We start from the raw sequence: 25,335 nt of genomic DNA, 5'->3' as shown, positions 1-25,335 counted from the left end.
CCACGTCTGTGCAAAGACACGTTCCATCGGCCGTCAGAAAGCATCTAGGTAGTACAAGGTCAGCAGTGGAGGCGAAGATATTGCACACGCAGACTAACGTCAACAGCTCCATCGAAATGGCACAGCGCAGGCGTCACACTGAAGAGCAAAGTTCTTTTTTTTTTTTTTCCACATAAATGAACACTGTAAAAAATTCAAAAACACGCCCCGTTGACGGCTTCTTTATTGCAGCACATTTTCCTTCTTTTTTTTCGATATCTCTTTTTCAAACATCCATTTATTTTTAAAAAAATGTCGCAAGTTCCTGTTTGTAGTTTGCAAGGAGCGGTTTGAGAGTGCATTTTGGCAGTAAGGTAAGTCTTGTTCAAGTTGGGCGCGTTGACAGCCAGGATGGGTCAAACCTGACAGCCATGATTTTTGAGGTCATCAGAGTCTTGTGCTCTTCTTCTGCCCCACCCTGCCTACTCCTCGCCGCCAGCACAGTCACGTGGTGATCACATGCCGGAGGCACCCAGTCCCATGCTGGCGGTGTGGCTCATGCAGGGCAGCGTCTGAACGGTCTTGGGGAAGTCGTGGGTGAGGATTCGTCCGTTCTCGCCGCCGCTCCCGTTGCCGCTCATCCTGGTCAGGGTGGAGCAGCGCATGGCGTCGTTGATGGATTGCTGTGGGAGACCAACAAACGGGCTGCAGTTAGTATACACGGCAGATCTCAGTCTTACGCACATGCATGTATTATATCCTGATCAGGACAGGGAAAGCTTATGCAACAGTTAGAGCTAGCAGCGCACAGGCTTATGTACTTTAAGAGGTCTTTCAGCTATAGAAGACTAGTCTGCAGAAAGTTATGCAACGGCCTTTATTACATGAATGTATGCACATAAGCAGCTGTCTCTGTCGCTATCTGACTGTGGTGCTGGCACGCCAAGAAATTCAGGAGCAGAAAGAGCTGTTTAAGAGTCATAGGGTGTTGGTTTTCACCCTCTTTATCGGGGCCTGAGTGATGTTTGTGGGTGGTATACTGTGGTGCTGGCTGACGTGCATCAATGTCCTAATTTGCAACAGGAGGAGCAGAGCGAAGTGTGGGCAGTAAGAAGGGAGCTGAGGCTTCACTCATTGCTTTAATAGCTCCATTCTCCAGTCTAGCGCAATAAAAGCCACTGGGCTCAAAAGCTGGCCTAATGGCGTGTGATGCACTCGTGTGTTTCGTGTGTGTGTGTGTGTGTGTGTGTGTGTGTGCCTCTTTGGTTGTGTGCATGCATCCTCTTTTCTATAGCCGATTAAATTGGGCAAAGCGAGCGCGATCTGGAGCGACCGGTGAGTGCTGCATGGGGAATGCAGAATTACACCGGCCTCTAATTGGAACGGTGTTGTTGTTTCTTTCAAGCCAAACAGCATAAAGGCACCGCTGGACTAATAGGCTCCTCGCCAATCTCATCAGCATACTGATCAGGTGCCTCTTCGTGGGCTGATTAAAACATAAGAGATCCATGTAGAAGATCACTCCTCGTCTTGGCCCTGCCTTGCCTTTTTTTCTGTTTACATGAAGAGTACTATCAGCGAGGGGCTTTGATGTTGGAAGGATGAATCAAAGGCTGTTTGTTGTATATTGATCCACAAAGCAGATGACTAACAGCTACAATATCATTGCTGACGGAGGAGAAACCTCACATATTCTCCCGTGAATCCGTGAATAAGCAACACTTTCCTTGCTTTCAGATTTCTGAACATACAACAATTCTAGTTAAACTTTTCTAGGTTAAAGCAGTGATGGAACACATGTGAGCCTCACCAGGCCTGCCTTATGGTATACATATAAAGGATGTTCACCACAATGGGCCCTGCATTTGCGAGACAGTCAGCAAACAGAGAGGAAGGAGCAGGGGAGAGAGATTTGCTCAGAGCGACAGACGTAGATAGATGGACCACTATGATTCAAATTGCCTTTATACCTGTGCTGCAAAGGGAAATTTGGTCATTTGTGGAAGTGTGCAATGAGATTATTGTAATGATTATACTAATGGGATTTAAATAGAAGTCTGAAATGAATATTTTTGTGAGCTGAAATGAAAAAAATATAAAAAATGCACTTAACTACTGAGGCAAATTTATATTCTACACTATCTGTCATTGACCTGATAGTAAATTACACAGTTATATCAACACATAGTCAGTATAATACTGTGTAAAGGAGAGATACTTTAAGTGACGTTCAAAGGGAACTTTAAAGACAAAATCATGGTAAATGCTATTTGCTAAAAATAATCTATTTTTTTTTCAGCCACTAAAAATGCAAACATTTGAACGAATGATGAAACAGGCATAAGGGCAATTTTAAAATCAAGTGATTCAACAACACTGCAGGAGATCAGTGATGTAAAGACTGAGTGGCAGAGGCAGAGAGAGGTACAGGAGAGCGTTTGCACTGCGGTGGAAGCCGTAAGAGGCCCTACTGTGATCACGGTTAGATGGGCGGGGGGTGAGGAGGCGGATGTCATCATCATCATCATCATCATCATCATCATCATCATCATCATCATCATCATCATGGCTTGATCACAGCGTTTCCTACCCCGTGGCTGTGCTCTGCCCTTATATCTTAACAGTGTTGTTGGCGTACAGGCCGTAGCTCTGCAGCTCTGTGTAGGGGGCGCTAGCACCACTGTCTAAGGCTGAGCAGTGAAAGGCCTGAGCGGCTGAGGCGGCAGCGGCTCGCGCGGTGGACACCTTCATTCGGCGCGACTCGGTCCTGGACTTGTAGCAGAACTCCACCAGCGCCACCAGCATGGCCAGGCCCAGGCCGCCGATCAGGATGTAGAAGACACCCGCCACATTGCTGAGGCTCAGGGCGCTCGTCTTGTCCTGGAGGGAGGGTGGGGGGGTGGGGGTGGGGCGAAGGGACAGGGGGGCAGGGCCGAGTGGTCAGGAGAAACAGTGGCAACACAGCAAAACTCTAGTGCTTTACATAAATATATACAGACCCTTTCCAAAAAATTAGAATATCATGGAAAAGTTTATTTATTTCCATAATTCCATTCAAAAAGTTAAACTTTCATAGATTATAGATTCAGGGCCCACAATTTAAACGATTCCAAGTATTTATTTGTTTATTTGTTTATTTTACATAATTTGGGCTTCCAGCTCGTGAAACCCACGAAAACAGGAATTCAAAAAATTAGAATACTGTGGAGAAATCAGCCCAAATTTTGCGGGGCATGGATGTTTTAAACTGAGTGTCACACACTAATCATCTACTAAACTCAAAGCACCTGCACAGGTTTCCCCAGGTGTCATTAAATTGCTTCAGTTTGGTTCAATTGTCTCAGTGCGGTTCAATATGGGGAAGACTGCAGACTTGACAACTAGCCAGAAGACCATCATTGATACCCTCCATAGGATGGGTAAGCCACAAACGTTCATAGCTAAGGAGGCTGGCTGTTCACAGAGTGTTGTGTCCAAGCATATCAATGGAAAGTCTAGTGGAAGGGCAAAATGTGGCAGGAGAAGATGCACCAGCAAAAGAGATGACCGTGGGCTTCAGCGGATCATCAAACAGAGAAGATTCAAGAATCTGGCAGAGATCCAGAAAGAGTGGAAATTTTTTGAATTCCTGTTTTCGTGGGTTTCATGACCTGGAAGCCCAAATTATGTAAAAATAAACAAATGAATACGTGAAATCGTTTAAATTGTGGGCCCTGAATCTATAATCTATGAAAGTTTAACTTTTTGAATGGAATTATGGAAATAAATAAACTTTTCCATGATATTCTAATTTTTTGGAAAGGGTCTGTATATATATGTATATGGACACAGACACACTGACTCACACACACACACACACACACACACACACACACACACACACACACACACACACACACACACACTTTCAGACAAACAGGAATCACAAGGGCAAGGACCCAAATACATTATAGTTAAAAGACACACACGCTCAAACCCACACACACACACACACACACACACATATACAGCATACCGATGAGCCTGAGTAATTAGGCACACAGAGAGACAAAGTAGAGTCAAGTAAAGTACAGAGAAGAAGAGGACAACACTCACTCACTCACTCAGTCAGACACACACACACACACACACAAAAACAAAACATTAAAAACATATTTTAGGGGCCTGTCTCACAAAACAAGGATTCAATGTTAGCTGGATAATTTGGGATCTGACTCTGGATTCTTCTTTTCTCCAGGTTGAAAACATTTCAGCTGTCATGTTCATGTTGAAATGACACATACTGAAGAGTACAAAGTAACTCTGCACAAACTGTTCAGCTGACTTTGCTTTGATTCTTTATTGTATCAGAAATATACTAAAACCTTGTAGTACAGCTAATGTTCTTTTCTGACAATAAACCAGCCACTTCCCACAAAACAAAAGAACGGTGGGTACTCGGAAAAGCCATTTAAACAATCTACTGCTGCATATTAATTGCGCTGGGTTTTTGTCAGTGTTAAATGCAGACTGTTGGACTCATATTCCCTCACTGCAGGAACAGAGAATATGAGGCGCCTTCATGATGACACTGTCATATAAATAAGACGTATTCCGGCTGCGCCCTAACGACGAGCACTGATCAGACTTTTTAATTTAAAAACGGAAGAATGCCTGCATGCCGAAAATTAGCTCTCTGTGATTTATTCAAGCTACGTTTTGGTCACAGGCCTTTATCAAGTCTTTTTTAATTTAACAAATCATACTCCTCCAGTGCCCGTCCCTGCATCAACAGAAGCAACATTAATGAAATATTTCAATGTTCTGTTTTTTCTCATATTTATTCATTGTGTAGTTTTTGTCTTTGCTGGAGAAAAAGATAAACCTACTACCTATTTCCATGCCTATCCCAGCCTACTCGGCACATTGAAATGTCAGCCATATTATCAAGGATGCTTGTAGCTTTTTATATTCTAGCTGTGTATTTATATTGTGTATTTTTAATTTCACTTCATACTACTTTTTGCTGGCGTGATGACAAATATCCCAGCATGGATCAGCAGTTTAATCTCTTAAATTCAGTGCTTTTATGTAATTTGCTGTTTGTTTGATGCCCCACCGCTTTTACTTGTGCCCGCTTGTAGTTGTGTTGAAAGTCAGTTGGTTTCCAGCTTTCGGGGACCAGTTATTCAGAATCACTAATTAGACTGGTAAAGCCAGACACTAATTCAAAGACTGCCTGGCTATATTGAGCTCTTTTCGTGAGACAGGCCCCAGATAATAAAAATAGATAGCGATCTAGAATTTTTATGACTAATTTATGCAATTCTAAACATCCTACACAATGTCTATGTTGACCTTTAAAATTAAAATATACATTTTCCCAAAATTATATTTTGTGAGGGAGGAGGAACAGGTAGAATGCATAAACACTTCAAACAACATGCATTCATGCAGCAACAGCACAAACAAGTCTTTAATTAAATATTGCTCCATATAATAGGTTGTTATTCTCTATCGTAGTGGCACCTACTTACATTTATACCTATTTAAAGTCTGTGATGAAATGGAATCATTAAACCAGTCAACCTAAAGGACTCTCATGGAACAGTGGGGTCTAACAAGGATGTTATTTCATGTAAATCCGTTTGGGGAATACCTTAAAAAGATTAGTGCCACATGGAGGGCTGTAATTCTGTAAGGACAGTTTACAGTTTATTGTGCCTCTACTTGAATTTGAGCTTACAGCCCCAGTTATCTTTAGCCACTATTGACATTGAGGCTTTTATTTGTTCTATTCCTTTAAATAAATACCACAAGGGTGAATTTGCATTGGAATACATTTAGTCTGCATTTGATCTACTTTAGATATACCCTTGGATTTGGTAGTATTATGCAGTGGATGTTTATACCAGGGCATGTGTGTCAAACTGTGTGCCGTGGAGAGCTCAGAGTTTGCAGGTTTTTGCTCCAAACACAGACAACACCAGGTGTTTTCAAAGACCAGTTCCTTCTCCCCACTGATATTTATGTGTATCAGCTGGAGCTGTATTCACAAAGCTTCCTACAGTTGGTCCTAGTGGCCAAATCCTTAGAAATGCTTTAGAATAAATGTCTGTGTCAAAACTTTCTACTTAAAAATACAATTAAACCTAACCAAGGAAAAAAGCTACTAATGGGCTGTCTTACACAGCTGACAACTGTTCGGTGAGTTTGAGTTGTCTTAGAGAGAAAAGGATTTTTTTAAACAGAGGAGAAATTTGCTTGAAATAAAAAAAACATTCAGGTTGAGAGTCCTGCTAAAAATAAGTATGGTTTATTCTCTTTTTTATCAGGGGTAAGAGGGAGCACATCGACAGCACTTTTGGACTTTTTGGCCACTTTGGTATTTCTTTGACATCTATAGTGTTGGTGTATGAATAAAATAAATGAGCTATGATGTGCTAATTACTGAGCTACAAAGGTGCTGGTAGGTGGATTGTATCAGTTTCCCTGTCGTAGCCTTTATGCTATGCTGGCTGCTAATACTAGCTAGTTAGGATATAGATATGAGTCAATTTTTGCATTAAACATTCGTCAAGACAGTGAACTGTCAAATTATTACCTTAAAATCAAGTTATGATCTAAAATAATCATTATAAACTTCCAAATACAGGGATTTAAAATGTATCACTAAATTGAACAATTAATGTTTTCGACTAAATGCCTACTTCACTGTAACACTGTAACAGTTGCTGTGATAATTAGCTAGTATGAGTTTATGGGATTCTTTGCTGATTTTCAACCGGCTGTGTGTGATTACAGTGTTGGTAGCACATGTCGCCTGCACCGAGAGCTCCTCCACCGGATGATGCGACATTTCCCGGCTCTAGGGCTGTTGTTCTATTGAACAACTGACCTCACAGTAAAATATTGCTGGTATTTCACTGTTAAGTCATTTAGTCAATCAAACAACAGCCCTGGAGCTGCTAAATGTCAGTTGCCAGATGAAGCATCGAGCGTAGAGTTCTCGGTGCAGGCGACGTGGAGCGAAGGTAAATATTGCTCATTTGCATATAGTATCGACATTGTAATGATACAAAGTTGAAAATCTGCAAAGTATCACTTCAAGAGCCTTTAGAAAGTATTCTCAGTTTGTCTGTTTGCTACGTGTTCCCTGGACACTGAGCCCGTCATGCCACATGGTTTGACACTTCTGTACTAAAGTGCCAAAGCATGAGCAAGGGAAAGGAAGAAAAAAAAAAATAAATCTTGACAGTTGTGACAGGATCAAAAGGCCAGCTGACATTTTAAACACATACAGAGGTACCTGAGCTAAAGAGCAAAAGCTTCTCTGTCAGGGAGAACTACTTCATGAAACAGAAGATAACGTAAAGTGCAACTGCATGCAAGCAGCGTGGCAGACTGGGTGTGACTTGAGGTCGATCTAGCACACTGACAGGGTTTGCATCCATACATGCACACTCTACGGTGAAAGAGCTGGGGCAGGGTTATCATGAGGGCCAGAATGCAAAGGTTACAAAGGCCTCAGCGTGTTCGAAGGGTTTGGCAAAGTCCAACGTCCTACTGTCATCATCTGTCCTTCTGCATTTCTTTTTCCTACTCTTTCTCCTTGGGAAGGAGTTGTTTTGCAACAAATTGCTTTCAGAGTGATTCATATTTAATCTACAGTAACAACAAGGTTATCATCACACTTGATCTGTGTGTATGAGTCTGGGCGTGTGTGTCTGTGGACAACCTATCTTAAGAGCGTTTATCCCACCTAGACGTTAACTGTAGTCATTATACTGTATGTATATATCAAACCATTGCATCAATGCTAACTAATCCACCACACAATATTTATGTACACGCTATTAATGAACATTAAATCTCTGACAACACAAACTCATCAGTGGGAACAAATAGACGCCACCAGAGTACCACCACAGTACTGACCCGAATATAAGACAAGATTTTCTTCTGGAAATTGCAAATGGTTCAAAAAGGTTGCAGCAGGTTAGAAGACCGTAACTGACATCACTAAATGACCCGTCTCTATCTGCACTACTCTTTCATTATGCTCTAGCATCTTCCGTGGTCTCCTAAGTGACACTCAGCAAGAGTCACAGAGGCTCACTTTAACCTACCAAGGTGTTCGGTTGCCCTATGATACGCAGCATTTCAAAATATTCTTCATCGACTAAGGCTGAGACTAAAGTGATCAAATCAGATTCTTTGTTTTTTGCAGATTGATGCATTAACTTTGCATACATTTTGAAGAATGAATCAAACTGTATTTTACTCCATTGTTCTTAAATAACTAAGTTATTAAAAAGATGGCTGCTTCTGTTATTTGTTTATTAATAATTTATAGCATCTTTATTCAACTCTTCCAATACATTTAAATTTGTTACACACCTTCATCATTACACTTAGTGTTTCTCATCTTTAAAAGTCTTTATTCACAAACACCTGTTGCAAATGGAGGGGAGTTGTCTTATGTTCAGGCCAGTACAGTCGTACTGCTAGAGCCGATGGGGAGCATTGCTCAGTGTAATAGAGGCTGAGGACTGGACTTGGGGCTGGACTGGGATCAGGGCAGGGTTGTGCTGGGAGGTGCTGTGAGGTGACAGGTTTGGGTTGGAGACTGACCTTTCTTCCGGAGTCCTTGCTGCCACACTCCCCTTTATCGTACCACCATTTGTTTTTCAGTTTGTCTAAGACGGCTTGCTCATTGAGTTTCAACACCGCTAGGTTTACTGGGATTCTTCCAACCATAAGGAAATAACATAAATAACATATTATACCATGTTATTTTATGTTATTAGTTCAGAAACATAGAGCAGCAAATACATACAAACGTTAATGCTTGAGCTTGCTTATAGGCAAAGAAAAAAAATTTAAAAGTTCACACACACACACACACACACTACACGCACGCACACACACACACACATATACACATACTTACATACATATACATATAAATATATATATATATACATATATATATATACATATATGTAAATGTATCATAAACATCATAAGAAACATCAGAGTCAAAGTGATATGCATTAATACTCCATCTATCTTGGTTGGCCAACACCCTGACGCACTAGATGTGTATTACTATATCACTTCGGGTAACCGGCACACTGCTGACCCTAACTCAGAGATCTCAGTTGTATCTCATGTCAAAAATAAAGGTGTAAATGACCAAAGTTAACAACTAAGGCTGCACAAATTGCATAGCCACTACATGGATGTAGTCTTAAATATTGAGCTTGTTTACTTACTACACATTGATCAATTTTAAACCAGTGTTGCTCTTTTTGTACAAAATCTGTGTTTTTTTTTAATTCAGCCAGCACAGGCAAAATAAACGCACCCTACTGGCACTGGTTGTGAGAGCGGTAGTGCAGCGTGGGCCTGCCGGTTACCCCCCCACCCCACACAGCCCCCCACTCCCAGTGGTGGTGGGTTACCCGCAGGGTTTATCAAACTGGCTCTGACCTTGGAGTCCCCGCCCCCGCTGCCGCACTCTCCCTTGTCGTACCACCACTTGTTTTTCAATTTGTCCAAGAGGCCCTGCTCGTTCAGTTTTAACACTGCCAGGTTTACTGGGTTTCTTGAAAATAATATAAAACGATAGCCATTAGGAGACACTCTATGGTACAGATATAAAGAGATTGGTCGCATGGTGGTGGTGATTATGACAACACTGACTTATGATTACAAACTCCTGCATTTAACTACTGATATGAAGCAGGAGTGCTGGCTTTAGATGCACATGTTAGTTGTATATCTGCAATGGGCTGAAATGCTGAGCGCCCATACAGTAGCAGCGTCAGGTTTTACCAAGCAGGGGCCTCAGAGGGAGGCAGAGCAGACGCTATAAATGGAGATGCCTTGGATGCGGAAGTCTGTCTACAGATGGTAATTTCCTTTCAATGGCACCTGCATATCGATTGCTATGGTAACTAACCTATCAATATTCAACTCATAACGGCATCCTGGTGAAGAGAAGCCTGTGTTGATAAATTTGTAACTATCAGCAGCGACAAATTGAGACAGAGGCTTTGAATGTTTTAACTGTCAGGTTCACTTCAACAGCAGGTTTATTTCTGAAGAGTGAGCTAGGCTGAAAGGAAACTGGGCGACCAACTATAGATAGAGTCCTGAATGTGAATCTATATGAACCACCTCATCCAAAGTATCTCCCCATGGCTTGCTCTCTCTCTCTGGTGAGTGTGTGTGTGTATTTCCTATAGCTGACTGGCCGTGGACAAAGACTCTCACCATCCACAGATCACAGAAAGGCAGAATCTGCAATCAGGATTTGCATAAAAGGAGTAAAAATTACAGCTTTTGCCAGATTGTCTCTTCGCTTAAATCAGTGTCAATTCTTCTGCGCAGCAACAATTTAGTTTGGTGATTCTGCCTTTCTTGCCAGCAAATGCAGAAGAGTCTTTATCCCCAGCCTTGAGTGCACAACACAGCTGTAGGGAACACAGGTATCCTCGGAGCTGGTAAAACCTCTGAATTCTTTCTCAGCCCAGTGGACTCGAGCAGAAAGAAAGAAGTCAAAGTGAGTGGACACGGATGGTCCGCAAGCCTGCAGGTCACTGGTTAGTTTGGTCAGTTGAGGTGAGCGGATGTCAGGGAGGCTACTGCGCTGAATGTTAGGTGGGATGGGGTAAATAGTCAGGCAGGCATGGGGGTGGCTGGACATCATACATGTAAGAAATGAAGCAGGGAGTACAGAATATGCACAGAACATTTTCAGACTGAACAGTGTAGATTGAAGTCAGGCTGTCAGTACATCCTGTAAAATGAAGAGCGGTGCCATGTTAGTATCTTTTCTTTCAAAGCGCTGCTTCCAATAAGGCCTGCAAAGTGAATAAATAAATAAATAAATGCATACATGCATATGTACATATAGGGATGTGCAGATCTGCCCAATTGGTATTGGCACTGATTACTGGCCTTAATAAGTGATCTGGTGTGACATTAAATAATAATAATTTCTATTCTGCTCATTCCGATGATGTTGCTCTCCACTTGTGAAGCACGATATATGAATTTTAATATGAAGACAACTGTTTTTACTGTGAAACCACAGATGTAACCAAAAAATGATGTAGTTAGTTAGATGTAGTTAGATCTGTAGTTTTCTTAAAGTGTATTTTCAGCACTTTTTTGGGAAGTGATTTCGAAATATTGAATGGATAAAGCAGCATAAGCAGCTAGAATACATTTTACATTTGGAAAAAGAGAGCGCTAGTATCTTTACTTGTTATGAGCAGATACACTGAGTTTAGGTATCAAGTTTGGAATAAAGAGAGGAAAAGTGGAATCATTGCATCCCTAATATTCAGTACTCTGTGCACTGAAAATGCATTGCAGGTATGATTGAAGGCAACTCTTTGATTTCACTGAACATTCACTCATGTCTGATTCCAGGTCAGCAGCACAATCACTCAATTTCCATTTAAGTCATAAAATTAGCTGGATCATTTCAAATTCCCACCCTTTAATACAACACCAGTCATTAATGTTCATTATCTGTTGATGAGATTCAGTATCAGACATCTGTGAATGGCCAGAGTGGCAATCTGAGAATAATATACATCATTCTGCTAATAATCAACACAAAGAGAGCGAGATGATAGGGCCATCCTCGGCAGTTCAGCAATGCATCCCATTGCTGCGTTGTAGGTTTGGACCAATTGGACTATAGTACTTGGGAGCAGATTAATTTCATCACTTGTCTTGTCACTGGTACTTGCTGTGTGAAATGTAATTCATATGACATTTAAATGGAGCCTCCAAGTAAGATATAGGGAACATTTCTTGTCATCGTGTCCTGACCTTTGGCTGTCAACCAAGGTGGAACCCTTAAAAAATCCTCAGCGAGTTTGAATGAAATCTCCCCATATGGCTCCTTTCATTAAAATGAATGAGGCTATTAGAGATAGATTAAAAGCTTCAGATGCCACTAGCTCCTGTGCTCTCTCTGTAGTTGCAAAAGAAATATAAATGGGAAGTTGGTTAAGTGTTAATGTAATGTGAAAAGACAGCTGCTCCTTTTGGACATTGATGGCAGTAAAGTACATCCAGTATGAATTATCATTCATTACGTCAGTTATCACATTGAATGTGGCAAATTTAAATTCAACTCTGGTGACTTCACATTCAAGGTGTGAGCACTGGCACAAGTGGAAAAGTAGCCATATGGGTTTGGTCCTTTAAACTGCAATCCTGCTTCAAGGGCCCATTTGGTTTGTGGCAGGCACATTTACATTTGCTATGTGCTTCTGTGTGGTTGAGGGGATGCTTCAGTTTCAAAGCAGACTGCGTGACACCAGCCACCGTGAGGGAGGGGGAGGGGAATGTAATTAGAGGGCAGCAGGTAAACAAGTGTTGCCTAAAGAAGATGGGAAATCTCATAGTCCTACTTTACAACTCTGCTAGTGCTCACCAGTCAGCTATGAATAGGTTAGCTGCATACATACATATGCAAAAACAAACAAAAATGGCCTTCAGTGGTGAAGATGGGCATGATTGAGTTGTAAATGTTTATGTGACATTGTGCAAACTGTGACCCATGGGACAAAATCGAGTGCTTCAAAAGTAATGGCATGCCTTCAGTGCATGATTAGAATGCATTCAAAGTATGCTGAACAGAATCCTAATACTGACATGTTGTGTTATTATAGTGAACCATGCATAAATAAATCAAAATGCATGAAATTTCACAGAAATTAGAAGCTCATGTTTATGTATATGTTCAAACATGAGGAAATGCTGTAAGAACTGAACTTGATGGACAAATCAAAAGGTGACAGATGATGTTCATGCACGAACTCCAATAAAAGCCCTTGGAGGCTTTTATCCAGCTAGGCTGCAGTGGCCGGGGTTTACCTGAGAGGGGAGCCCTTGGGTGTGGCGATGCCATAACCTTTAGAGTCCAGGTTTCCTCCCACCTTCATAGTATCGCACGGTTTCCTTTGCTCTATGTACTCGTTCATTGTGGACTCCAGCAGGTAGGCATACTTGCCCTTGGACTTCCTGACTCTCATTACGCCCTCGTCTGTGGTCTTGACAAACACGGACGGGTCAGCCGCCTTCATGTAGGACCACATCTTCTCAAACACAGCGATCTTAGACCTCTGACAGCCAGAATCGTTAACGAGAGAGAGAAAGAAACAGCGTTAGTGTGAATACTTTATCATCTATCGCTATGCTGTATGATGCTGTGTTAAAGTTATAATCCTTCATGAATGAAACCCCGTTTTAGTACTATTTCTGATTGTCCCTTTTCCATTAACAACAATACAATAAAATGTATTTATATTTTGTAGTTACCTCTATATATAGTAGTTTTTAGTGGCGGAGTCCGCCATTCTCATGCTGGATTCAGTGCAGGAAGTAATGCATGCACGTGGTCGGGCATTACTGTTTGTAATTCTATCTTATTGATATCAGCCTCACTAGTTCCTGTTCACACTGTAGAAGAGCTGTATTAAGTAACTGATAATGCAAACCCAACATTCTCTCCTGCTGCTGCTTCACATTAACAGCGTTCAAACGGTGAAACACTGGGATTGTATTGTGAAGCAGATGCAGGAAATGCTTTGTATTCGTCACAGAGATTAGCCTTAATGTTACATGTTTAATCTTGGTTTCTCACCCTGAAGAATTCTTTGGTGGAGCCGGCATCCAGTGTTCCATAGGCGATCTCCGTCTGCTTGGCCAGATCCTCAGCACTCTCTATAGGAGACACCATCCTCTCCACTGTCAGGAAGGCAGCCAAGTTGGCAGTATAGGATGATATGATGATGAGGGTGAAGAACCACCAGACACCTCCAACAATTCGGCCAGACAGAGAGCTAAAAAAAAAAAGAGGGGCAGGATCTTTGGTTGGTCAAAAGTAGATATACAGATAATATAGTCTGCTTAAATGTTCATGTAAACCTTCCGTTCATAAATGTTGACTCCATGTTTCCTTTTTGCAAACCAATCAATTCTATGATAATGTTGTGACTTGGGAATAAATAGCATAATTCTTTTTCATCCTGGCTAATTTTGCACACAATCAAGAACAGCAATCTAAAAATATTGTGATGTTCACACCATCCAAATGACCTACATTGCATCACACTGCCTCTGCACTAGCACACTCTTCGTTCCACCAGGCTTGGAAAGCTTAGCCCAATGTGCTAAGGAAAGATAACCAGTTCCACAAAAGCCCACTCAGCTTCCTGCCTGCCAAATTAATCTCACTTTAAGAAAGTTGCCAATATGTTTCATGGAATCATGCACATTAATTGTTGGGGATTAATAGGCAGAGGAGAACACTTAGCCACTGGTCTAATTGCACTTTCAAAAAAAAAAAACGACACAAAAAAACAACTGGTGATTTGTGAGCAAAATCCCCCGAGTCAAATCCCTGCCTTTCCTCCCTCTCTCTGCACGTCTCTTCACCTCAAGAGAAGCCAGCTTGAACAGCAACAGCAGAAATCATGTTGCGTTACATATCAGGTCCCCGACAAGCGCGGTAGCACAGAGCGGCAGAGCTTACGCAATGAAAATGACACAAATCTGAAACAAAAAAAGGCTTTCATGATTCACCTTTGTGCCATCAAGCCAAACTGAGCGTGAACATGAAGGCAAGATTAAGTAGGAGAAAAAAAAGAGGGAGAAGCTAAAACATAATCATTTAAGATGCTTTTCAGATGACGTGTGGATGATGAAAGAGCAGCCGGGGAATGAGTGGAGAGCAGGCACAGAATGGATGCCGAGCCTTTGAAAATCAGTTTGGAGAATGCAGAACTGTCTGCAGGGTGCGTGTGTGTTTTCTCACTTGTTCACTGATCACTGTTCAAAAGGGGTGTGGGTAAGGTTAAGCTTTTTCTGTGCAGTGAGAAAAGCAACATGTTCCGTTCTAAACACCTCAGTGCATATTTAGTGTTTTGCAGCAAACAATTTTCCAGCAAGCGGTTGATTCTCCTGTGTCAAGCTCTCCATTTTAGCTCTGTGCTGTTACAGAACTAAAAAAGATTGCACGCCGTCGACCACTTGTACTCACAACATTACGACATACTGCTCCCTAGACCCTCGTCAGGTAAAGTTCATCAGGCAAAGAGCACTGGCATCATATATATTTATATAATCACACTAGCCAGCAGCATCTTCCAGCATCCAAACAAAGGTCAGTGAGCTCTATATCTATATGTTGAGCTCTGTGTGTTTCAGAGTTGGCAGCCCGTTATGGAAAAAGCCGACTGTCCAAATTCAGCTCTACTATGTGGTACTTTACAATGGCCATTCACCTAGTTGCAGATGTATGAAGATTGTATGAAGATGTGAGGTGTCTGATCGTAGATGGTGGTCTTTGGCTCATACTGTCATACAATATGACAAGTGAGAGAAAATTTAGAGTGGATAAATAACTGGGCTGTCTGAGCGTCTATGTAGTGCCCGATTAATATGAAACAATTTGAATAATCTTTGCAGTTTTTGAAAGCTTCTTTATGTGTTTATCAAACTTAAGTGGTGGATCTTAGACTATTCCTAACAACTTGAAATTACTGACCTCCTCTTTTTCTTCCATTCCTTCGTTCCTTATCTTGATTTAAAAGTTTTCCAGCCCTCTTTTCCAATAGAGAAACACACTGAAACTGTTTTTTTTTATTTAATACAAGTTGGTTATGTTTCAGCCACTGATGGACATCTTTGCTGCCTTACTAGGTGACTTACCTGGTACACATATGACCACATCATCTGCATAAAGCTACAGCTGACCTTTGGGCAGCTTGTAGGCAGGTAATTTATAAACATACTGAAAATCAGCAAACCACTTTTGGGAATGCCCATTCCGTTATTTAAAAGGGATGAATTTTCTTGGTCAACTTTCACACAATGCTCCCTAGCCTGAAGATATGACTCCAACTAATCAGCTCCTTACTTGGAAAAATTCAACGTAAATAACCAAGGAGAACGCCATGGTTTGCCATTGCCGCCATCCAAGGAGGGCTTTTTCTACGAGACAACAATTTGCAGTTTCTGTGGAGTACTGCAGTCTAAAACCAAATTGTTGTCTGTCACAGTCAGAGTTTATGATCACCTTTCTGGGTGAAAGAACTTTGCAGTAACTGTTAGCTGCGCAATAACTACTACAATGCTTTACTGATTAAATAGCATCTTATTACTTATCAGTGCTCTTGTTTAGAGCTCTGTGAAAAGAGGAACAACGTGACAAACAAAGAATGAAACCGAAATTGAGGGAAAGTGTGTTAATGTTAGGTTGAAAAAGCAATACAAGTAAGAGCGAGGGAGAGAAATAGAGAGATGAAGAGATGAAGAGTAAACTGGATAGTACCACCAGAGGCTGACAAACTCCTTAGCTTTGACTGCTGCTGGCCTCAAGAGATGGCAGTAAACAGCTGTCTAATCCTTCTCCGTCATTCCTTCTTTTTTTTCCGCTCTCTCTGTCTCTCTCCCTCTCCTTTCTTTTTCCTTTTCCCCTCCATCCACCCTATGTCTCCACTGTGCTCCCTGCCTGTCTCTTCATGTGCTTGGGGGGCTGACAGGGGCTTGTTGTTCAGCCAAGACAACAATGGCCTACACCTTGGCACAGACACTGACGCATTCAAGTATGCGCGCACACGCAAAAAACACGCACACGCATACTTTTTCTTCCCAGGGACAATGTGTGCGAGTTTGTCTGCGCAAGAGAACAACCGGGTCACCATTTGCTGTGTGACTGGGATCAGGAGAAAAGAAAGGAGCTGTGTGTGTGTGACAGACAGATGTTTGTATGGGTGTGTGGGTGTGTGTTGGTTCTCCTGCAGCAGTCCTCCCCAGTTGAACAGAGCGACTGGCAAACACAGACCTGTTTGTCTCTGTTTGTTTCCTTTTGAACTCGCTTCCTTTGAGCCTCCTTTCCGCTCCTCATACATTATTGCACAGCAGCCAACCTTGGTGCCTCGGTAAAACATTAACTAAGCTGTCTTATTACAGTAAGGGAAGTCTTCCAAGTAGCACTGTAATTTCATAGTCTTGTTAAGGCAATGATTAATCAATTATTCACTCTGGTTCTTTTATTGCATTACGAAGAGAAGGAATGGTAATGGGAGCAGTAAAAGCACTAGCTCAACAGCAGGTTTGTAAACAGGAATAAGACACAACTGAATGCATATTATTAGAGCTGAAATGATTTCTGATAAGTCATCGTTTAAGTCATTAACAAATAACCAGCTAAAGCTTCTAAAACTCAAGGTCTGCCTATTGTTCTCCTTTTCTGTCTGAATAAAATGTGATAAAACATCACTCTGGGAACATGTAATAGGGCATTTTATGGAATAAATATTTAAGTGATTAATGCATGAATAATCCGTTGTTTTAATGGATTATGAAAAAGACCTTTATAGTGAGGATAGGGTTTGATAGCATTCTCTCAAATTTTGAATCCATTATCAAATCCGCTCATCAACTTAAGCTTTCAGTTTCAATCCATTTAGGGTTGTCTATTAACAATGTAAGGTAACACAAGTTAGAAATTGCTTAATGTTTAAGACGTAGGAGAGTGACAGTCTAAATGTTTTGAAAACTGTCTTTGTTAGGAGAAAGCAAGAGATCAAGATTGCAGACCTCGAACCTGTTTGCATTTATGTTTGGGGACAACAAGCAACATTGACATATCATCATGTCATAAAGTTAAAATGCTTCAGTGAAAGCAAACATCTGCGTATTTACACTTCGAGCATATACAAAGGAAACAGGCTCACTTAATACTAAGTACTCCACTATGTTCACCAGCTCGTCATTACTGTGCCTGTGGGTGGGCAGGTGGTCTACAGTGGGGTTATTGCAGTTTTTGCTGTAAACTTTACATTACTTGCGTAACTTTAGATTACTTGCGTAACTTTAGATTACTTGTGTAACCCTGGTTCTCTGAGTGGCATGAGTGAGACATCTCACAATGAGGGGGCATATCCAATAGTGAAACACTGAAAATGAATAATAATCAAGAAACGTTTGGAAACTAATTTCTGGACGTTTCTTGCATATGATTCATTTTCAATGGCTGACGAGAGCGTTTCAGTTGTATGTTTTGGTTATTGAGTCTGTTGTTCCTGATTACTTGCAAATCAGTTCCTGTTGCCTCTTGTATCTGAGTCCATCTCCTGCAATTCACCTTGACAGCTGCAGACTGAAAAAACAAAACAATGAGCTGAAAAACTTTGCAGAGCTCAGGGATTATGATATTCTTTCTGTAGATTTGTCAAAACAAGAGTGCTTTCGCACACACATCGCCATTTGATCTGCTGTTAATATAAAGATATCTATAAAAGCATCTTTAATTAATCCAGGTATTTGGAAACTAAGAGTGTGTGCGCATGTGGTGTATGTACAGTAAACTGTATATAAGCATTTGAGGTATTCCATTCTTGAGTGCTCTCACATAGCAGAGACCAACACGCTTTTGATGGACAGCAAAACGAATTGGACCATCTCTCTACAGTATGTCAGATCCAGATCTTCCTCCTTTGCTGTATGATCTCCACCCACAGCTCCCTGAGAATCTGCTGTAGCACTAAACTCTCATTAGAATTCCCCTGGCTGGCCTCCTCTATTCGATATGGTAATTAGCAATGACTAATGACTTTAGCAAGTGTAAAAAATGAGCCAGTAATGGCCACATTACAATGGATTAGGAATTACAGAGGTTTAAATGAGAAAGAAAATGGTCTCTAATTATGGTGTGATTCTAAGACAAATCAGGGATGGAAAAGGAGTTTTCCGCTACACTGCTTTTATTTTTTGCGCTTCCTAAAAATGAGCGAGACAGCTGTATGTCTTTAATGACTGAGCACAGCCACTCCGAATATGACTGGACGGACAAGACTTGTTTTGTGCATGTCAATAGAGAAGACAAAACTGGAGTGAGTGTGGGCTGGCCAAAAAAAAAAAAAAAAAAGCTTGCATAGAAGCAGAAAAGCCTACAGATACAGCAGAGAGAGAGGTATATACACAGACTCTATAATAACAGAGTCTTATGTGTTAGTGAGAATGTGCTGACTAATTGGCTGCTGCTGTGTCAAACTGCAGGAAACGTCCTTAGTAACCACACCTCAGTAGAAGTGACAATGACAGATCTGTGAAGAAAAAAAAAAAAAGCATAAGAGTAGAGCATTATTTATATCAGGACCACATCGGAAAGCATCCACAAGACAACACAAGAAGATAAAGTGAAACTGTGTGTATCTTTATGTGCCCTCACACGAAGACCTTCTCTGGAGGTTCAACCAAATAAATACACGCCAAGGTATCTGTGTCCTCTACTGGTGGGCACATCTGTTATTTCTCGGAAGTAAAAGTCGTGAAATAAAAGTATTTTTCTAAAATACAGTGACAGCCATGTCAAGCACTACTCCACTAGTTATGTCTGGTAGGATATACCACACAGAGCTCTATTCTGAGCAGTGTGTGCACAGTGTTTGTGTTCACTCTTAGGTCATCTAAAGGTCTAAAAACATGCTGAAATAATTGAGGCAAACCATTTGAGTTGCCTGATTTGTGGCACAGTACATGCAGAGAATGTTTGGGCTGCCGCTTTATCAAGTTTGATCGAAATTACAGCAAAAATGTGTCATAGTTTATTCATGTTTATCAACATAATCTTAATTATTGTACTCATATTTTGCCCATACATCTCAGCTGCATTCTACTGGTTTCACTGCTTATATCACTGGGCTCTCGTTAATTACCCTTTCCTCAACTACGCCTTAGCTGCTTGTAAATGTTATGAGTTGATAAAAGTTTTATTAAGCTCTTGATTCCCTATAGCCTCCTCAGCGAAAAAAACAGCCTGTTAAAAACATGCATATTAATGTGGGCATGTCGGGATAATTAACCAGAATAAAGTATTTATAAGTGTGATTACCTTTTTATGTAATTCTGCCATATAGGTCACTGTGGGTCCTGAAACCGCACACAAAAAAAGGGCAATTTTGGTCCTCCACTGTGGCTTCCAAATTGAACTAAGCTCTGAGCAGACACACCAAATTGGTTTGATGTGCAACACACAATGCTTTTAGTGCACACCTGGCCACAGAAAACAACAGACACTTTTTGAAAATGCACTTATCTGACGCTTACAGTGTGTTTGTGGCTTTCCACCACTCTGTTCTGTCTCTCTCTGTCTCGATATTGCTAAATGAGGCTCTGGGGGATGAGAATGTGTTCTGGGCAATATTGCTGCAAAGTGGTGGGTTTACTTCTGATTTTGTTTGCTTGGTTGCTTGTGCTTTTGTTTTGATGGGATCACGATTGTTAAGACTGTATATTTTCGGAGCGCTTTCATCTTCAAGGCCAAAATAACATGCAAGCTTTAAGCAGGGAGCAAAAAAAAATAATGATTTATTAAAACACCTCTCTTCCTCTCCCTCCCTGGCTCTCCCTCTAAAGGTCACTATTACCATGCCATTGAGTTGAAAAGAGAACATTACGATAATGTTGGTCCCTGCCTGCAGCAACCACACCAAAGGCTGGTAATTACACTCATTCAAGTATGCTATGGAAAAATTTGACAAAAAGCATTATGATTCAAAACAGTGCGACGGTATTTAATACACGTTTGTTTCCTTTAAAAGCAGCCGAGTTAAGTGACTGCTTTACATCATATGGCTCCTTTTGAGTGGCGTTGCATGAAAAACACAACAACAATTTAGCCCCTGGCCATTTTGGGGCGCTGGAGCAGAGGAATCGATGTGATTGAGATATGACTGTAATCACCGCATCTGGGGCTGTACACAGGTTCAACTGAATGATATCATGGATGCTGTCTTAGCCTCATGTAACCTGAGATAAGTCAGTGCTGGCGAGCTGTGAGAGCACTTTCTACGCGCCCACACACGTACGCACAGCCTCTTAGTCACTCCAGCAAGAGAACAGGAATCCAAAGACAGATGCATCACAACTGCTCACTGAAAATCAATACCATCAACACATTGTGCTACAAATGGACTTCTTAGTGCATTCAATCTGGATATATAATAACACAAAGAGATGACAAGCATGTGCACTCACACGCAGTTTCACAGACCAGAGACACTTGATGTGAAGCTGCAACGCTCCGACAGAAAAATCTGTGTCTCTTTACGGTTGCCATGGTAGCACACTCTGCACTCCAAACAGTACAGCTGAGCTGAGAGAGACTTTAGTCATCTCCTCCTCCTCTCCCTCGCTCTGTCTTTCTCTCTATAAGGGCAAGCACCCCTATAGTAGGATAGAATTGCCATTAGAGAGTGAAAACTCCCATTAGGGCTTCTTTCAGCTCACAGGCCTGCAGACATGGGACTGACTGATAAGGCTCTAAGCATTGCACTGCACATCTTTCCGGTCAATCTAATGGCAATGTTTACTTTGGTCCAGGTAGATTTCCCATGTGGCCTTGGGCCTGGTGTATAATTCATGGTTGCAGGAAAGACATTCATATGAAGTCACAGCTGGATTACAGCAGAAAAGCCTCTCGCTGCTGGAAACATATGTGTGCCTCTGTGTGACTGTGTTTTAAATGCAGATTTGACAGAGTATACGCCTCTGAGGGGATGGTGTCTTTGTCTGTGTACAAAGTGTGATACCCCAGTGAGATCCTCTGTGTGTGTGTGTGTGTGTTTGCGTGTCTCAGTAGTTTCTGTTAGTGAGCGTGCATGCATGTATGATCAAAAGTTGCCTTCATGCAATTTCCAGATAAATAAAACATAAGCGATGCTGTGAACTAAACTGAACCGTCTCTTTATGAATAAATCATTCTTTCCTTCTAAGTCTTCCCCAACTGCTTTGACAACAACTCACCAACATCACAATTATGTAACTCGGTGGTGTGTAACACAATCTAATTTCTTGTTGTTAATGATAATAATGACACAAAGTGATACATAATTGATTCCCATGCAAGATCAATGATTCCCCTGATCAAAAATATTCACATGGCTCCTCCACGAGGACTTGATTAGCAACCGAACATCTGCTTACATTTGATCATATGACATACCAGGCAACATTACATTTAGGATTTTATAAACTTCATAATGGATTTTCTAAAGATATGCAAAAAGCAGTGTGATGTGTGAAAACTGGACAAAAAGAAAATGAAAAAGGACAAAAATGACCTGTAAATAGAACCAGCAAAGGCTGTGCCGAGTCAAGTCTTATCAGACAACATGCAGATATTCATACATTTTTGCCCATAACTACATATCATGTATGCTCGACTGCAACAAGCCAACATGTGTCAGTTTTAGATTTAGACAGCCAGAGGTTTCCACGGCATTTGAGTACGTCATTGAATATCAAATTGAAGAGATTCAAGAACATGGTTGTGACAGATACTCTCCCACAGTGAACATTTTGTTGTTTTTCTATATTTGTAAGTGTACCATTATGCTAATGCAGTTGCAAGCAGCGACCATTTTGAAAGCTCTCCATGGTGGGGTGTTTCAGGACACAGCCTCTGTGAGAGTAGCCCACACTGTAATTATCAAAATAAATGTGAGGAAAAATCTAAAGTCTAAAACCGTTTAAAACGGCCAGCGATAATATAGTATGCAAAGTACATGTTTTCTGTGCTTAACTTTAAGTTCTGTTTAAACAATTTCATACTGTATCTTGTGTGTTAATTGACCAGTCACTAAGCTCTTCCTTCCTTAGTTACTGTTGCTAAGCTTTGCAGAGCACATAATGCAGTATACAATGATAGTGACAATGGCAGCCACTAAGATTAGCCTAAACCCTGACAACACACACCATTTAAAACCTTTGACGCTAATGACGTGCTTGGCCTTGGAAGTGGTGCTCAGTTACTGTGGTAAGTAGTAAGCTAGTTAGCTAACGATTGCAGCTTAGGTCCCATGCATCCCGCTTTAACACGTGGACAATTGTTGTTACGGTTAAAGTCTTGCCAGAAATTCCTCCCGTAAACTCAATGTGTGTACGTGTTGCCTACAGTGCTGTGCCCTCCCTTGTTTAGAGCTTAAAAAAGGAAAACAAGCATCAGTGCATGACAAAAAAACTCAGTTTGAGAAATACTGACCCTCCCCGGGATACTATAATACACCACATACTGGTGTCATTATTGAATGATTCTGACCGCCAGGCTGAGAAATTGCTGTAGTGGCGGGCAGGGTGTGAGTGGCAGGGCTGATTTATTTCAGTCTACAATCATGTAACGCGAGGAACACGGGCACACAGGAGAGGAGACAACTCCACCGGGCCATCAGACGCACAAACACACACCTAGACACACACACACACACACACACACACACACACACACACACACACGAAGACATCAGACACAGACATAAACATCACAAAACACACTCACTGGAGGAACATCATGAACCCACGCCCTTATATTCAGTTTCTCGTCCTGCCAAGAGCTCCCGCCCGGCCAGCTTCACATGGAAATTGAGAGCCAAGTTAGAACCACAAGGTCAAGTGTGAAGTCCTGCTGAATGTACTGTACATGCTGCTGCTTTTCTATACTTATATGCTTCTTTTTTTTTACCCTCAGCTAACAGACTGGAGGTGGTTTTCTGTTTTTCTCCCTTTTCTTTTGTCATGGTGGTGCTGTATGGAAGTAAATTCCTCACTTGCAATGTGAAATATTCATTCAAACCTAGATTTACACATCCTTTTGTTCTGCAGCTGCTTCACATTAAAAGCATTCCACCAGTGCTTCTGCCAGCAATGGTCCCCATTATATTTTTGGAATATTAAGAGGAAAATACAGATCCAAGTGAGCTGATTGGGATGAAAGCACATTGTCTTTTAAATAGTGCACATGCTCATCAAATCCAAGCCCAAGGTCCAGTAATTCTTGCCATCTGAACACGGCTGCTGCATGAAACAACTAGCGTGCAGCTTACCAGAGCCAAACAAAAGCACATATTTTTGTTACTGTGTAAAAGATAAAATCACACACAGAATCACATCTCCCGCAGTGTGTGTTTTTGTGCGTGCAGCTGCTTGGCACAGGGAGGTGTGCCAGGTGGAACAGGAAGCACCAGTGAAGCCATGAGATGAGAGGGGATATGCCACACATGAAAAATTCTTAACCAAACACAACCGGTGGAAGTGGCGGAGAGATCTGTAAAGGATGGGAAGCAGAGCAGATGAGAGGAGAGGAAGAGTGAAAAGAAGTGATTGGGGAGGAAGTAAATGGGTGGATGGATGGATTGAGTGGGGGGTGGTGGTGGTGGTGGTGGAGGGGGGAATCACTCTCAAAGTCCACCTGTCTGCAGAGATAAACACAGGGAGGGCCCAGCAGCACGGACTGGGGCTTATGGGAGGGCCTGACTGACAGTGCTGACATTTAGAAAGAGCACAGTAAACAAGGTCTCACAGTGAATAAATAGCAGGGGGAGCGGGTTGGCTAATACACACATACACACACACTTACACAAGTATTGTACATATTAATGCATCACACCAATGTATGAATATATGCTGACATGTGTGTATACACACACTATATGAACACATGCACACACAAGGAGAGCTGCCAGAGATACAGCAGATGAAGAAAATTGTAATAAGTGTTTGCTTTTAATAGCCCCCCCCACACACACACACACACACACACAGATACAGGCAGACAGGGGAATTAAACATGCCTACTGATTAAGCCAGGACAGAGTGGATCGTCAGTGTTCCTTGGCCTTTGTCTCTGATTAAATGGAGAAGCATAAAGAGTGAGGGCTTTCAGCAGCTTACCTCAGAGATGAATGCACCTCTGGAACAGTTTGTTCTCACCTATTAGCTGTAAAAGCACAGTGACGGGCGCTTCACAAACACCTGCTCAGAAATGTCGCCACATTCAGGCACAGGATGTCTTTTACATGTTTTTCTTCTCCAATGTTTTGCAGCGATAAGGCAATGATGAATCAGTGGCTGAAAGCATGGAGCCACAAAGTGCTCAAGGTTAGATTAAGGATATGAAATAAATAACCACATAACTAAACATGGGATCAATGAACAAATAGCATTTTGTAAAGTATTCACTATCAATTAAACTAATTATTAATTCAACTGATTATTGCAAAGTGTTATTTCATCATTCTTACTTTCATAATAACAATAAGCTCAAATGGAGCTTTTAGATTTTTAGAAATCAGAAAGTCTGTTTTTTAAATGAAGGCATTTTCCCCAATGACACTTTTATTGAATTTCACCTTTTATGTCAACATCATATGACAACATACTATACCTATGCCTATATTAGTAACTACTTCCAAATTAGCTCTTGCCAGCTAGAGGATCAACAACATCAAACTAACTAGCTGCTGCTGTAAATAACCACAGTTCACAGACACAATAACTAAG

General features: G+C 41.4%; 1 protein-coding gene across 1 annotated transcript in view; it reads right to left on the bottom strand.

The window, feature by feature from the left end:
• Window positions 1-494: 494 nt before the first annotated feature.
• gria1a (glutamate receptor, ionotropic, AMPA 1a) overlaps window positions 495-25,335 on the bottom strand; it is a 65,332-nt gene continuing 40,491 nt past the window's right edge. Inside the window, exons 12-16 of the mRNA XM_070837384.1 lie at window positions 13,634-13,832; window positions 12,865-13,112; window positions 9,454-9,568; window positions 2,725-2,859; window positions 495-662 (exon numbers count right to left, since the gene is read on the bottom strand). Of these exons, the coding sequence (XP_070693485.1) occupies window positions 495-662; window positions 2,725-2,859; window positions 9,454-9,568; window positions 12,865-13,112; window positions 13,634-13,832 (865 nt within the window). The remainder of the gene's footprint in view (window positions 663-2,724; window positions 2,860-9,453; window positions 9,569-12,864; window positions 13,113-13,633; window positions 13,833-25,335) is intronic.

This window comes from Pempheris klunzingeri, chromosome 9 (genome assembly GCF_042242105.1).
Source record: "Pempheris klunzingeri isolate RE-2024b chromosome 9, fPemKlu1.hap1, whole genome shotgun sequence".
Classification (NCBI taxonomy): Eukaryota; Metazoa; Chordata; class Actinopteri; order Acropomatiformes; family Pempheridae; genus Pempheris; species Pempheris klunzingeri.
The sequence above is the reverse complement of the archived record's forward strand: the minus strand, read 5'-3'. Positions and strand labels throughout refer to the sequence as shown.